This window comes from Orycteropus afer, unplaced genomic scaffold (assembly GCF_000298275.1).
Source record: "Orycteropus afer afer isolate SDZICR_OR568_19922 unplaced genomic scaffold, OryAfe1.0 scaffold00006, whole genome shotgun sequence".
NCBI lineage: Eukaryota > Metazoa > Chordata > Mammalia > Tubulidentata > Orycteropodidae > Orycteropus > Orycteropus afer.
Genome location: NW_006921593.1, coordinates 15,865,685 through 15,881,351, shown reverse-complemented (window position 1 = coordinate 15,881,351; position 15,667 = coordinate 15,865,685). Strand labels below are relative to the sequence as shown.

At 56.9% G+C, this 15,667-nt stretch overlaps 1 protein-coding gene across 1 annotated transcript in view; it reads right to left on the bottom strand.

Annotated features, from left to right (window-relative positions):
* The window catches only part of INTS1 (integrator complex subunit 1), a 32,011-nt gene extending 28,761 nt beyond the window's left edge, over window positions 1-3,250 (bottom strand). The window contains exons 1-4 of the mRNA XM_007941251.1: window positions 3,193-3,250; window positions 1,527-1,817; window positions 873-1,069; window positions 634-771 (exon numbers count right to left, since the gene is read on the bottom strand). Of these exons, the coding sequence (XP_007939442.1) occupies window positions 634-771; window positions 873-1,069; window positions 1,527-1,817; window positions 3,193-3,250 (684 nt within the window). The remainder of the gene's footprint in view (window positions 1-633; window positions 772-872; window positions 1,070-1,526; window positions 1,818-3,192) is intronic.
* Between the last annotated feature and the right edge of the window lie 12,417 nt (window positions 3,251-15,667).

The window sequence follows — 15,667 nt, the reverse complement described above, 5'->3', positions numbered from 1 at the left end:
AATACTGCAGGGTCACCTTCAGGGATGGAGCCCGCCCACCTGAGCCCACACCTGCACACATGCCCCCCCCCCAAATACTGCAGGGTCACCTTCACGGATGGAGCCCACCCACCTGAGCCCACACCTGCACACAAGCGCCTTACTGCCCTGATATTGCAGGGTCACCTTCAGGGATGGAGCCCGCCCACCTGAGCCCACACCTGCACACATGCCCCCCCCAAATACTGCAGGGTCACCTTCAGGGATGGAGCTCCACCCAGCTGAGCCCACACCTGTGACACAGTCTCTAGCGCCCCCGATACTGTAAGGGACGGGGTGCTGCCAGCTGAGCCCACACCTAGACACACCCTCTGCCCGACACTGCAGGGTGCTAGGCCTGGCCCCCTCTGCCCCAGCAGGGATCATGGCAAATGTTACCCGTGTGCCCGATGTTGTGAGCACCCTGGAAGATTGATGACGTGGCTGCAAGGGCCACCAGAAAGACATGTCTCTGGGAAGCAGGCAGCAGACAACAGGTCCCTGGGTGCCCCCACCCGGGGCTCCAGCGGCCGGCCCCCTGCATTCTCCTCTCAGGCCCGTGTGCCCCTTCTCCTCCCAGGGCTCTGACAGGTCACACCCCCACCCCGTTCTCACCTTGACAAAGATCTCCGGCCAGTTCTCGTCCTCTTCGTAGGCAGCCATGAGCAGGTTGCAGGCCAGCACGGAGACCAGGCTATTCCCCTTGGCTTTGAAGTTGACGGAGGCGTCCCGACGCAGGAGGCTACACAGTGCCTGGGTGAGAAGGGCTCATGTCTCCCAGGGAGCAGAGGTGCCCGTCTCCCCCTGCCCCACAGGCCCGTCGGCACAGCTCCGGGGGCCGTGGCTGCACTCACCTCGATGACACCCTCTGTGGCGAAGATGTTGGGCTTGACCTTGGCCAGGTACATGAGGCTGAGGTACAGCGTGCTGTCGGGCTTGGCCCGGGTGAGCCGCAGCTGCTTGGCGGCCCCGCACAGCACACCCTCGACACGGCCATCATTGCCCTCAAGCTCGGCAGCCTCGATCTCATCTAGCAGCACTGTGGGCAGGACTGACAGGTGCCACGCTCCGGTCAGAGTGGACACAGGGACCGAGACAGCCCCAGCCCCAAAGCCTCAGCAAGCAGGAGGGTCAGGTGCTCCCAGCCGCCAACAGGCTGCCGTCTCCCCAGGTAGTTTCCCCGCCAGGGGCGACAGCCGCAACACCTCTCTGGCCGACACAGGCAAACATCACGTCTCATCCGAGGGGCCCTGGGCAGCATGTGGGGGATGTGCTTGGTCGCTACCCACCCACCAGCACTCGGAAGAAAAGCCCAGGACCTGCTTCTGAAAAGTGCGGCCCTGAAAGCCCTGGGCGCACAGTGCTGCTCGGACCCCGTGGGGGCACTGAGTCAGTCGACGTGACGGCAACCAGCTGGCCCACACGTTTTCCCAAAGGACGCAGGACCCATGGGGTGTGGAGCCCCTGGGGGACTGACCGGCGTGGCTGCCGGGAGGTACTGACTTTACCTTCGATCGGCACCACGGACGGCTCCTTAATCGAGGGAGAAATAGCTCGCTTTTCTGCCACTGCAGCCTCAGCCAGGCGCCCCAGGGCACTCAGTGGGGGTGTGGATGAGAGTTTGGGGCGTTTGGTGAGGCCGGTCAGCGCCGAGGCACCTGATAACGCAGCCGCGGCATCCCGCTTGCGCTCAGAAGGTAGGCCAGGGGGTGCCGGCTTCAGCAGGGTAGATGCCGTTTTTGACTCACTGGCCTGTCCCTTTGAGCCCAGGGCAATGAAATCCCCTGGTGGAGGGTGTCCTGCAGAGAAAACAGAGACGGTGGCACGCTTACACAGCGCCCCAGGTAGAAAGAGGCGGGACCCAGTCTCCTGTCATCCCAGAGAGGACCGGACAGGGAGGGGCCCGAGAAGGCATGAAACCAGCCGAGGGCCATAGCAGAGCTGCTGCGATGTCGGGTCACAGCAACGGTGTTCACTGCACAGCAGGCCCAAATCAGTCAGAAGAGTCAGGTCATCGAATCTTCAACATGTTTCTGAAACAGGCACCAAAGCCACTGACGGAAGCTAAAAGATACGAGAACTGACGAGAGCGCCTGTGTTAGGAGGACCTGGTGGCACAAACGGTTAAACCTTGACCACTGGCCAAAGGCTGATAGTTCGAACCCAGCTGGAGATGCCCCACAAGAAAGGCCTGGCCACCTGCTCGAGAAGCCTACTGAGTGCCGCCCTCCTGTGCACGGAGTCGACTCGAAGGCCAGGAACACCTCTTCTTTGACAGCCGAGAAGAACGGGGCACAGAGAGGTTAAGTAACAGGCCCGGTGCGGCACAGCTAGTGAGTGGCGAGGATGCGAGCCCAGGGAGCCTGCATGCACACCCTGCTCAAGGCTGCCGCCTGCCTCCAGCAAAGCAGGACGTCATACCCAGGCCCCCGGAGGCTGCGGCAGCTGGGCCGACTCTCCAGGGCTTCTCAGGGCCCAGGACTGAGGGCTGCCACTGTTCCTTGTTCTTGGTCGCTGCCACCCACGCAGCTGCACACACACCACGGCGACCCCGCTCTCGGTCGGAGCGCTGCTGACGTCCCTGGAGCCGGACACATGCTCCCCCTCCCCCTCCCAGGTGTCCTCCCAGCCCCTCCATTAACGTAAGCTCGCCCCCCACCCCTGAACTTCCGGCCCGACCTTTCAGAAGGCTGGGCGCACGAGGACCTCAGAGCCCTTGGAACTCACACGTGTTGCTGTCGGACACGTTTGACACCGCCCGTGGGCTGCGCAGTGACGCTGACCCGGCTTCAGGTCGTGCGCCAGGCGCACCCTGTGCTCCTGGGTAACCCTCCGTCAACCCAGCACCCCCTAAGGCTCCCGGCTCCCCTTCCAGGCTGCTGTCGCCAATCTGATCCCACGTCCCTTTCTGCTGCTGTCGCCTAAATAACTGACTTTATCTTCGTTCCCGAAGGCTCACTGCAACCCGCACGCCAACGCTGCCGCGTCTACACGGACCACTCGGGGACCCGGCTCCCCGCCCTCCTCTCCGAATGGTTCCTCCCCCGGGACACAAGCCCACCGCCCCCCGAGCTTCCCACCCGACCTCTCGCGTGGCGCTCGTCAATCGACTCGCCCAGCCCCGACCCCTGAAAGCGGCCTCCGCTGCAGCGCAGCCCCGGAGAAGCCACTCGCCTGAAGGCTTGGCTGCAGCGCTCGGCCTCCGGACCGTGGCGGTCTTGGCCCGGTTCATCCTGTCCCCAGCCACTCGCTCCTCCGAGCCGCTCGGTGTCACCTGCGGGGAGAACGAGCGCGCGCTCAGTCATTCATTCGCGCGCGCGTGCACTCGTTCCCCTACCGCCCAGAGCGTGGGCGCCGGGGGACGACGGCGAGGGGACCCGGGAAGGGCTCAGGCAGGCTCCGCACTGAGGTTGACAGGGTGCAGCGGTGGCGGAGGACTGCGGAGAACTGGCCGGAAGGACGCGCGCCTCTCGGGAGGATAGCAGAGCTGGGAACGGCCCCAGACTCACCTCCCGCCCATCGCCCCTCAGACCCGGCCGCCCCGGAGCTGGAAACAGATCTCCCCGCCCTCGGTCCGTCCACTTCCGGAGCAACCGGAAGCAAAACTGCGCTGCGTGAGGCGGGTGGGAGTGAGAGGCGAGAGAAGGCACGCGGCGCCTGCGCTGTGTCTGTAGCGCCCTCTGACTGAGGGGAGGGGTTTGGACATTGCATCCTCTCGCGCTTTCGGTGATTGGGCGGCACCACGCGTATAACCCAACCCATCCAAACCCATAGACTGCAAGTTGATTCCGAGTCACAGCGACCGTAAGGGCCTGCTACTTTTGGCTCCCGCGGAGCAGCTGGTGGGTTCAACAGCATATCTTTCTTTTGGTTAGCAGTGAGCGCTTAACCACTGCACCACCAGGACTCCCGTATACTACTCACCAGGTATATATCATTACGTTTAAATTTGTCAGCCATTTTATATGTAAGTATCATTATCCGTGACGGTATAAGGAGCCCCCGTGTTGCAATGCTTAAGTGCTAGGCTGCTAACCAAAAGGTTTGTGGTTCCAACGCACCAGCCGCTCAGCCAGACAAAAGGCCTAGCAGGATGGCAGCCTGCAAAACCCTATGGGCAGCTCTAGCCTGTCACAGTGGCCACCAAGAGTCAGAAAGGAGTCAACAGCACCCACCAACAGCAGTGTGGTCACACAGCTCACGGGGAGTCCACGATACAGAGGAGACCTCCCCCAGAGGGTTTTCTCGATTGCAACCTTCGTGAGCACAGATTGCCAGCCTTCCTTCCGTGGCAACACTGGACGGGTTTGAACCACCAGCCTTCCGGTTAGCAGCTGACTGCAAACTGCTTGCACCACCCAAGTTCCTTACAATGACCTATCCTGTTGTTGTTAGGTGTCATCAAGCCAGCTCCAACTCATAGTGACCCTGTGCACAACAGAACAAAACACTGCCTGGTCCTGCTCCAGCCCCGTGATCCTTGCTACACCTGAGCCCACGGTCACAGCCATGTGTCAGTCCATCTCATGTGTCAATCCATCTTGTTGAGGCCTTCCCCTTGTTCTCTGATGCTCCCCTTTACCAAGCATGAGATCCTTTTCCAGGGAATGGTCCCTTCTTACAACATGACCAAAGTAGGTGAGACTACTCTGGCCACTCTCGCTTCCAAGGGGCACTCCGGCTGCCCTTCCTCCAGGATGGATTTGTTAGCTCTTCTGGCGGTCCATAGTACTTCCAATATGCTTTGCCAACACAACTCAAAAGCATCAGCTTTTCCAGTAGGCAATTCCTTAAGAAGCTAGAATTAGAAATACCATTTGACCCAACAATCCCATTCCTAGGTATACATCCTAAAGAAGTGAGAGCCAGGGCAAGAACAGACATATGCACACCCATGTTCTTCGCTGCACACCCACGTTTCGTTCTGCTGTGCATGGGGTCGCTGAGTCAGAAACAACTCAATGGCAGCTAACAAGAACAACAACATGTTCATTGCAGCACTATTTACAGTAGCAAAAAGACGGAAACAACCTAGGTGTCCATCAACTGAAAAATGGATAACCAAACTATGCTACATACACACAATGGAATACTATGCAATCCTAAAAAATAATGTAGAATCTGCAAAACACCACATAACGTGGATGAACTTGGAGGACATTATGCTTAGTGAAATAAGTCAATCACAGAAGGACAAATATTAGTTAATTATTGTAAAAATCAAGGAAAGGTTTATGCATGGAAGGAAACCAGGTTACCAGGGGTGGGAGGGGAGAGGAGGGGAGGGAACACTGCAAAAAAAAAATTCATTGACCCTTGTCACTTTAGTTTTGTGTATTTCACTGTAAATAAATTTTATATACACACACACACACACACATATATGTATATTTTAAAAGCATCAACTCTTCTTTGGTCTTCCTTATTCATTGTCCAGTTTTCATATGCATATGAGGTGACTGAGAAACACCATGGCTTGGGTTAGGTGTGCCTTAGTCTTTAAAGAGACATCTTTGCTCTTCAGCACTTTAAAGAGATCTTTTGCAGCAGATTTACCCAGCACAATATGTCGTCTGATATCCTGACCGCTCCTTCCATGGCTGTTGACTGTGGATCCAAATAATATGAAATCTTTGACAACTTCAATCTTTTCTCCATTTATCGTGATGCTACTTACTGGTTCAGTTGTGAGGATTTTCGTTTTGTTTATGTTGAGGTGTAATCATACTGCAGTCTTTAATCTTTATCGGTAAGTGCTTCAAGTCATCTTCACTTTCAGCAAGCAAGGTTATGATATATACCAAACCCCAAAGTCCAAACCCACTGCCTTGAGTCGATTCTGACCCACAGCGCCCCTAGAGGACAGAGTGGAACTGCCCACAGGGTCTCCAAGGCCGTTGATCTTCACAGAAGCCAACTGCCTCACCTTTCTTCCACGGAGTGGCTGGTGGGCTTGAACCACCGATCTTTGGGGTAGCAGTTGAGCACTGGCCACGAGAGCTCCTGTTGAATTTTACATGCATACGCACACAGACAGACCACCACTCACACATACATCTGTGTCATTGCGTCGAAACCTGTCACTACATTGTTTGCTGTTTGCTGCCCTGGGATCTGACCCACGGAGCCTTCACGGATGACACAATAAAATGTTGCCTGGCCCGTGCCGTCTTCAGAGAGCTGGCCTGCTCAAGCCCACAGCCGTAGCCCCTGTGTCCCGAACGCCTTCCAGCCCAGGGGCTCACCTTCCAGCACTAGTTGGACGGTGTTCTGCCGTGACCCTGAGGGTTTTCACTGGCTGCTTTTGGGGAGTAGATCACCAGGGCTTCTCCCTCGTCTGTTTTCGTCTGGAAACTGCTGAAACCTGCCCACATGTGTGACCTCACTGGCATTTGAAACCCCAGGGCCACAGTCTCCAGCCTCACAACCACATGCAGCCACCACAGAATGACAAAGCAGCAGACGGGTGGAAGAGAAATAAGTGGTCAAGTCATCAAATACCACATTGCACTGGGTAAATCTGCTATAAAAAGACACTACAGAGTTTCAAGAAGCAAAGATGTCACTTTGAAGACCAAGCTGCGGCCTTTTCAACCCCCTCGTGTGCGTGCGAGAGCTGGACCACGAGGCGGAGGTAGAGGACTGAGGCCTCTGCGCTGTGGTGCCGGGGAAGGGTCACCGTGGATGCTGAGTGAACGAATGCACCTGAGGAAGCACACCCAGAGTGGCAGCCGCAGCTCGCTCACTGCAGACACGTCATCAGGAAACGTCGGCTGGGGAGGAACCCCGTGGCTGGAGAAGCGGACGGTCAGCAAACACGAGGGACACGCTCCGAGAGGTGGACAGAGAGCCACGAGGCACTTGGACGCGCCATTTTCACAAAGACGGTGCACAGCAGGTGACTCTCGTTCTGATTGGACGTACGGTCGCCAGGGGCTGGAGCCGCCTCCGCAGCATCTGCCAACGATGACGGTGGCAGTTCCAGTCCCCTTGTTCACTGTCCTGCCCCTGCCCGATGGTGACCTGGCCCAGCCAGGCCCTGCGGGGTGCCCTGTGCTCAGGAAGGGGCGGTGGGGTGAAGGAGGAATTTGTAGGAAGCGCCTGGCCAGGGGAAGGCCCAGCGTGTGGACACTAGCCCCACAGGGGTGCAGCCAGACAGGGCCAGCCTGGGCCCGCGGCCTCCTGGGTCCTCTCCGCTGTGACCCAGAGCCAGCGTGGGTCAGACAAGCGTCAGCTGACCATCACCGGGCAGTCCAGCCCACTGATCAAGGGGAAGGGGCCCAGAGGGCCACACGGAGGGCCTTCTGCAGCCAGCAGGCCTGCCCCTGCTGGGAGCTGTGGCCTAAACAGGGACTGGACCCAGGCCGAGGGGGGATCTCGCAGCCAGTTCTGAAGCTGCATGCGTGTTCCACGGTTTAACCGCCAGGAAGCAGCTGTTCCCCTCCACTTGGTGGGGGCCTGACAGTGTTCCTGGGTCTGGGCAGTGCTCCCCCGACACGGCCTGCCCCTGGGGGGCTGCAGGTCTCCCTGTGCGGGTCATGCACCTGATGCCCAGCCCAGGCCAGCCCAGGTCACACACCTGACACCATCCTAGACTTCCCGGGAACCTGCCACTTTCTGAAGCTCTCCCCATCCTCCAAGGCCCAGCCCACCCCCGCACCACAGCCCCCCTTCCCTGTCACCCAACCCTCTAGGGCTGCCTCTCCTAGGAACCCAAGTGTGCCCTGTCTTGCCACCCTGTGGCTGGAAACCCGACCCTCTTCTGGGACTCCCGTGTGCTGAGCCCCAGGGGCTGACCCCCATCTGAGGCCCCTGCCTCAGGGCCCACTGCTTCGAGCCCAGTAGGGCTGGTCCGCCTGGGGAAACCCTCTGCTTTCCAGATAGTGGGAGCCACCCCCGTCCTCCCACCTTCTGGGTCCCACAGCAGAGAGACGAGTTGTCAAAGCGAGGTTGGGGTGCGTGGGGAAGGCAAAGGAAGCTGGGAGCCCCGAACCCCAAACATCCCATGCATCCTGTTACTGACCCTCCCCCTGCTAATGGAGGCTGGCCTTCCCATCCTCCGAAGCCTCGCCCAGACCTCACCTCCTCGTGTCCCTGCCCTTTCCCCCACATTCAATGGGTCCCATCGGCTGTGGCTTGAATTGTCCCTCCAAAGAGATACAGTGACACCCCAAGCCCTACATGTGAACGTGACTTGTGTGGGGAACAGCGTGCTTTGCAGATGTGGTCATTAAGGAAGGGCTGGAGGGGTGGGTCCCAACCCTAACCTCTTCTGAGTGGTCAGTAACCAGAGAAGGACAGAGGCACATCCAGGGGGAAGGACACCAGGTGAGAAGCCACCCGCAGTCAAGGAACCAAGGAACGGCCAGGGCTGCCAGAGCCGAAGTGACGGGCAGGTCTTCCCAAGAGCGTCTGGAGCTGAGGGACAGTGCGGCCCTGTTCTTTCCAGCCCCCTGTCTGGTGGTCTCTGTGTGGCTTTCTCACAGAAGCTCTGGTTAACTTAGAGGCCATCGGCAGGAGGTGGGAATCTGGGGCAGCTAAGCAAAGAGCCAGAGACTGGTGGCTTTCAACAGAAACGCGGTGTCTCACAGCTCTGGAGCGACGAGGTCCCACTTCTGGGCGGCAGGACCCCAGCCGTTCTGCAGGCCCCAGGCCTGCTCCCTGCCACTTCTGTTTCTGGTGGTTCCTGGGGATTCTCTCAGCTTAGAGATGTTGTCACTGTTGTTGGATGCCAGCAGGTCGCGCCCACTGGGTGCCCCCATGTGACCGAGCAGAACTGCCCACGGGGTCTCCAAGGCTGTCATCTTTTCCTTTAAAAAACAAAAATTGTGATTTGATGAATGTTTACAGAGCAAATTCATTTTCCACGCAGCAGTTCACGTACACTTTCTCATGACATTGACTGCAATTTCCCGCAATGTAACAGCTCTCTTCCCACTTCCTCCCTGTAGTTACCTCTTCCCTGTGTCCTTCCCTCCATGCACTCCTGCCCCCCAAGCTGTCTCTCTGTGCACACACTGCCCTTCTGTCCTCCCACGGTTGATCGTTCTAAGGAGTGTATCTGTCTGATGTAAATGTTCACCCCATATGCCGGTCTATTGTTTGGCTGGAAGCCACGGGAGTGAGTTCAGTTCTAGACCTGAAGGGTAACTAGGGGCTATAGTCTTAGGGGTTCCACCAACCTGGTCCCCTTTTTTTTTATTTTATGATTTTGAATTTTGTTCCACAGTGTTCTCCCTCTCTCTCCAGGATCTCCTACATGGATGCCCTTCTGAGTGGTTGACAGTGGTAGCCAGGCGCCTTCTGGTCTCACAGTCATAGAGGCTGAGGATCGCATGGTGTATCAGTCACTTGGACTAATTGTTTCATGTGTCTTGGTTTTCTTCATTCTTGTCTGCTCTGGATTAGGAGAGACCCATTGTTGCCTCTAGATGGTCGCTTGCAAGCTTTTAAGATCCCAGTCACTACTTGCCAAAGTAGGATGTGGAACAACATTTTGTGTAGTATGTGATGCCAGATAGTGGGAGCCAGCCCAGCTTGATGTCCCCTGCAGCCATGGTCCCGAGGCCACAGGTCCAACTCCTTGTTCCCTCAGGGTGGTTGGCTGTGGCTAAGAAGTTATCATTAGCTCTATTTTATATAGAGACATTCTTATCGACTCATGGCGATCCCTCCTTGTATTTCCGAGGTTGTATCACTATAGAAGTAGACTGCCCAATCTTCTTTCCGAGGAGTGGCTGGTGGGTTTGAACCACCAACCTTGTGGTTAACAGTCAAATGCCTTAGGCACTACACCACCAGAGCTCTGGGACATTCCTATAGCTCACACAGATACATACGTAGAAATAGCAGCTGCCAACCTTGTATATGGTCATGGGTCTATTTCCTTTTGCCCACACATACCTGCTTGTGTATCCCAGGCTGTAATTTCCATGGAAACAGATCAGTAGATCTTTCTGCTGCGAAGCCATTGGGGAGGTTCAAACCACCAACCTTCTGGTTAATAGCTGAGAGCTTCACCACTGCACGACCAGGGCTCCTCAGCCTCAGTTTACCCACCTAGAAAACTCAGGTGCTGACGTCCTGACCTCCCAGGGCAGCTGAGAGGCCTTGGTGAGAGGCTTCCCGTCACTCTGGCTCCTGGCCCAGGGAGTGGCCGCCACCTCCCCTGTGGTGGACACAGGAGAGACCCCAGGCTGCCGGGGGGTCACCTCATCTCACTAAATTTAGCAGGCACTTCACTGCCCTGGACACCTCCCAGCCTGGGTGAATTTCAAGCCCATGACTCAGCAGTCATTCGTCTTACATACTCGCATACTGCTGAGGGTCGGGGGGCGGCCCCCACGTGAGCCCCCCACGCTCCGGTGGCGGTTTCAGGATTTCCTCTGCACACAAACATTCCGACACACAGCAGTTCAAACAGGACTAGGCCACCAGAAATGCCATCGTCATGAGTGTGCCAGCAGAGCCCGGCAGGCTGCTGTTCTGGCAGTTTCAGGGGCTGCCACTGGAGAGTCCAGTGGGCAGCGTGCCTTCTGACATGGGCAGAGCCTGGCCACAGAGCAAAAGCTCCAAGAGGCAACCTGGAGGCAGGGAGACACTTTCCAACAATTGTCTGAAAATAGAAAGGGCTGTCTCGCGAGGAAGTGAGTCCCCTGTCACAGGAAGGGAGCAAGCAGAAGAGGAAATCCACCGGGCAGGGAGAGGCGGTGCAAGGCCATTTCTCAAGCGCTAGCATCCTAAACGTTTGGGGAGGAGAGGGACAAGGACGAGGTGAGGCAGGCCTGGGGGCTGGCACCTCTGTCCCAAACCGGCTGTGGGAGGAAGAGTCAGTGCTGGGAAAGGAACCAGCCAGGGGTGTGGGGAGGAGACATTCTGGTCCCACCACCCGCTGCCCCGCTCTGTGGCTGGGTCACCTCTCCTCCTTGGGCCACAGTTTCCTGGTCTGTCACTGAGGTTCAGCCGTACTGTTCTCTGAAGGCCTGTCCCAGTCTGATGTCCCAGGATTCCAGAAGCCCCTTCTCTGATGACCCCCCCAGAGCACCCAGGCCTCCAGCACCCAGCAGGCCAGTGGCCCAGGCTGAGTTCAGGCCGCCCGCTATAGGCAGCAGGCTCCAAACATCAGGGAGCAACAAACCTTGCTGAGCCGTGTTCTCACATGGCGGAGACCTCCGCACGCCTGGAACAATCCAATAAAGGCACTCACAATCACCCAAGTGTCCATCAACGGACGGGGGACCGACACCCGTGGTCCACCACACAGCAGCACACCGCTCAGCCACAGGGAGGTGAAGCTCCCTCACGGGGTTCCCCAAGCACAGACCCATGTGTGCGAAGTCGTCAGAGCATCCAAATGGAGCCCTGGTGGCACAGTCCTCAAGCCCGGCTGCCAAAGGAAAGGTTGGCGGTTTGAACCCACTAAGGGAAAGTTCACCTTCACCATATTAAGTTTCAAGTTGAGAACATGAAGGCTGCTGAGAGGTGACAAGAAGAGACCCTGGCCCCAACGGGTGACCTGTATTTCCCACTTCAGCCTAACTCCAACCTCTCCGCCTCCTCCTTGTGAGCAGGTAACCATGACGACAAGGATAACAATGATAGCACTGGTAAGAGTCCTGGGGGGGACCAACAGTGCTCAGCTGCACTGAGGCTGGTGCTTCGAACCCCGTCAGGAGAGAGATCTGCAATTTGCCTCTGTGAAGACTGTCCACTCTGTCACGCGGAGGCACCATGAGCTGGGACCAACTTGAGGGCACCGAGCCATACGATTAGACTCCCTACCATTTGACCAGCAACCCCATTACTAGGTATATACCCTAAAGAAGTGAGAGGCAGGACAAGAACAGACACATGCACGCCCGTGTTCATCGCAGTGCTGTTTACAATAGCCAAAGGATGGAAACAGCCTAGGTGTCCATCAACAAAAGAATGGGTAACTAAACTATGGCACACACACACACGGAATACTATGCAACCCTAGAGAAGAACGTGGAATCTGCAAAACACCGCGTAACGTGGATGAACTTGGGGGACATTATGCTGACTGAAATAAGTCAATCGCAGAAGGACAAATATTGTATTAGTCTGTTATTGTAAAAGTCAAGGAAAGGTTTCTATATGGAAGGAAATGTTCTTTCTTGGTTACCAGGGGTAGGAGGGGAGGAGAGGGAACACTGTCAGATAGGTAGAGACAAGTATTGATTTGGGTGAAGGGAAGGACAATGTACCAAATGTGAGTGGCCCACACAGTGGCATTGAGGAAGAGGAAGACATAGAGAGGTGCATGGGAGGTGCAGACAACAAAGATGAACCCTTTTGTGCATACATACTGTGTTGTCAGTGAAGGCAAACATGGATATACAGGTGGATAAATGGGTGGACAGGCTGAACTATTAGGTATGTGTTCTGGTTCCCTAGTACCGCTCTGACAGGAATATACCACCAATGGGATGGCCTTAACAAACAGGAGTTTACTCTCTTACAGTTTGGAGGCTTTAAGTCCAAGGTCAAAGTGCCAGGCTCTAGGGGCTGGGTGAAAACCCCTCAGCCTTGGGGTCCAGTTCTGCCTTCTGCTCCCAGCCCACTGGAGCTAGAGGCGTTTCTTCACTCAGATAGCTGCTGGCACCTGAGGCTGACAAACCCAAGGTTGAGAAGCAAAAAAGGCACAGTCCCGATGTCACCAAACCACACGGCAGACCATTAATTTAAGTCCATTGTAAGTCTCAAGGTCTGCAGAGCATGGCAGGCTGCTGAACAACAACACAGCTACATGCAGGGTCCAAGCGGACCACATCCCAAAGGCAGCTACTCAGCTTCTTGTGGCAGATCTCACCATGGAGTTGATTGCCAGTCTCATCATGGGGAATAACTACCACCAGTTGCCCAGCCATTCAACCAGGCCCAGCCAAGTTGACATACAAATTTAACTACTACAGTACGTCTATGCAGAGGGGAGTGTGACCATGACCATGTATAGGGTTGGCAGACACTGTTTCTACAAGTGTATTGGTATGTTCTGTAAGAATTCCCAGGTGTATAGTAGAGCTGACAAGGGACAAGGTTGTAGTCACCTCTTGGCCATTGCCAGCTACTCAGAGGGAATGAGTAGTTGGACCTGTGGCCTCAGGACTGAGGTCACAGGGGACATCAAGCTCAATTGGTATAACATACTACACAAAACATTGTTCCACATCCTACTTTGGCAAGTAGTGACTGGGATCTTAAAAGCTTGCAAGCAGCCATCTAGATGCAACAATGGGTCTCTCCTCATCCAGAGCAAAGAAGAATGAAGACAACCAAAGATACATGGAAACAATTAATCCAAGGGACTGGTACACCATGTGATCCTCAGCCTATACAACTTAAGACCAGAAAAACTAGATGGTGCACAGCTACCACTGTCAACCACTCAGAAGGGGATCCATGTAGGAGATCCTGGACAGAGAGGGAAAACAATGTGGAACAAAACTCAAAATCACACACACACACAAAAGGCACCAGCTTTGCTGGTCTGATGGAGCCTGGTGGAACCCCTGAGACTATGGCCCTAGCTGCCCTTCAGGTCTGGAATCGAACCCACTCCTGTGGCTTCCAGCCAAACAAAAGGCAGGCATATGAGCTGAACTTTTACATTAGGTAGATATACTCCTTGGAGAGAACAATCATGGGAGAAAGAAGGGTTGTGTATGTACAGGGAGACAGCTCAGGGGGCAGGAGTGCATGGAGGGAAGGACACAGGGAAGAGGTAACTGTGGGGAGGAAGCGGGAGGGGAGCTGTTGCCTTGTGATAAATTGTAGTCAATGTCAGGAGACAAAGTGTATGTGAGCTGCTGTATGGAAAGTGAATTTGCTCTGTAAACTTTCACCCAAATCACAATAAAATTAAAAAAAAAAAAAAAAGCTGAGGACTCTCTGGGAACACAGTCAACAAAGAGGCTGGTGGTTCACGTCCACCCAGAGGTCCTGCCGAAGAAAGGCCTGGCAATCTTCTGAGAACTCAGCCCCTGACACGTGAGAGCTGCTCTACTCCAACCCACAGGGGGCGCCATGCGTCAGGGCTGATGCGACAGTGAGCATGAAAAATGAACAGAAAACCACCATCCAACTAGGAAGACGAGGACATACACAAAGAAATAAGTAATACTGGGCCCCTGAGAAAGCGTCCTCAGGGTCCCGGGAGACTCAGTGATGGCTGGGGCACCAGACCAGCCAGATGGCACTGTCCGCATCTGCAGACAGAGGGGACTGGCGGGGCAGGAAGCCGTGTGAAAACCGTCGGAACACAGTTGTCCTGGCCTGTCTGCTGGCTTGTTGGTGGCTGTTCCTGCCGAGAGGGCTCCCAACCTGTCACCTGGTGGTCCCAGAGGTTCTGAGGAGGAAGGGAATCTGAGCCGGCAAAGGGCAGGAGGGACATCTGGACAGCAGGCCTCTAGAATGAAGGCCACGTCCTCCGTGGTGGCAAGCTGTGTGCCTCCGCCCCCATCTGCAGTGGGAAGGTCTCCAACCTGAAGGGTCAACCACAAGGTCCCTGGGCCTCTGCTGGGCCTGCCTTTCCCCCAGGTGAACACCCCTGGGGCTAGGGGTGACATGAGTCCCCAGACCTGGCACCTCGGACCCCTAGGCCTGAGGTCAGCAGCCATCAGTCATTCTGACGCATCTTCCATGGAAGGAGACAAAGTTGGCCAGGAAAGCAAAAGGCACGTGGGGTGGGTGTCTGTGAGCAGGGTCCCACCGGCCTCGTCTGCGTCCTCAACCATGTGATAAAACCCCCAGACCTCGCCATCCGGGGATAACTTCCACTCAAGGGCTAGGGGACGTCACAGCCAGTTCACCCCTCCCCACACGCGGGCTCCTAGGTGAAGGCCCTCCAGTGCCAGCCGCGGGGACCGCCCCCCGGGACACTCCCGGGACCACCCCGCGCTGTACAAGGGGGCACTTAGGGTGACAGGTGAGGACAGGGCAGCTGACCCGGTTAGGAGCACGTGCCCGGAGAAGACCCCCAGGCGCCCGACCCTGCTCGAAGGGCTCCCTCCCCTCCGTCCGGTCCAGCCTCGGGGAGACAGCATCTGCCGGAAGAACCTCAGGCCAGACGCGGGTCCGTCGGCCGTGTGCGGCCAACTTGCAGGTAGGTGCCTGCTCTTCAGAGCACCTGCAGCAGGTAAGGGCGGACGCAGGGCTGCTGCGGGGACGCTCCTCTGCTCCTGTGCACGCAGGGCTGAGCGAGGGGCGGCTGCATCCGAGCCGGAGCAGGGGCTGACGGCCGAGCTCCAGCTGAGCGCCACCCCGTACACCTGTCCCGCTGTCACTCCGCAGGCTCCGCGCGTTCCCAGGCCAACGTGGGAGGGGCCAGAGGCGGGAGGGGCCGATCGAGGGGGCGGGGCCTCAATGCGGGGCCCGGAGACGGCGCGAGGCGGGAGGGAGCCAGGCACTGGCGCGAGACGGGCGGGGCCTGGGAGGGCGGGCCGCGATCCAGCCGGAGGGGCGGAGCTCCGGCGCAGAGGCAGGGACAGTCCCGCGGAGACTCGCGCCAACGCGCGACTCCGGAAATGGGTGACCTGGCGGGGGGCGGGGCCTGTGGAGGGGCGTGTCCACAACAGAGGGGCGTGGCCTTTGTGTAAACGTGTTCCCGGGGGCGTGGTCGAGGGGCGGG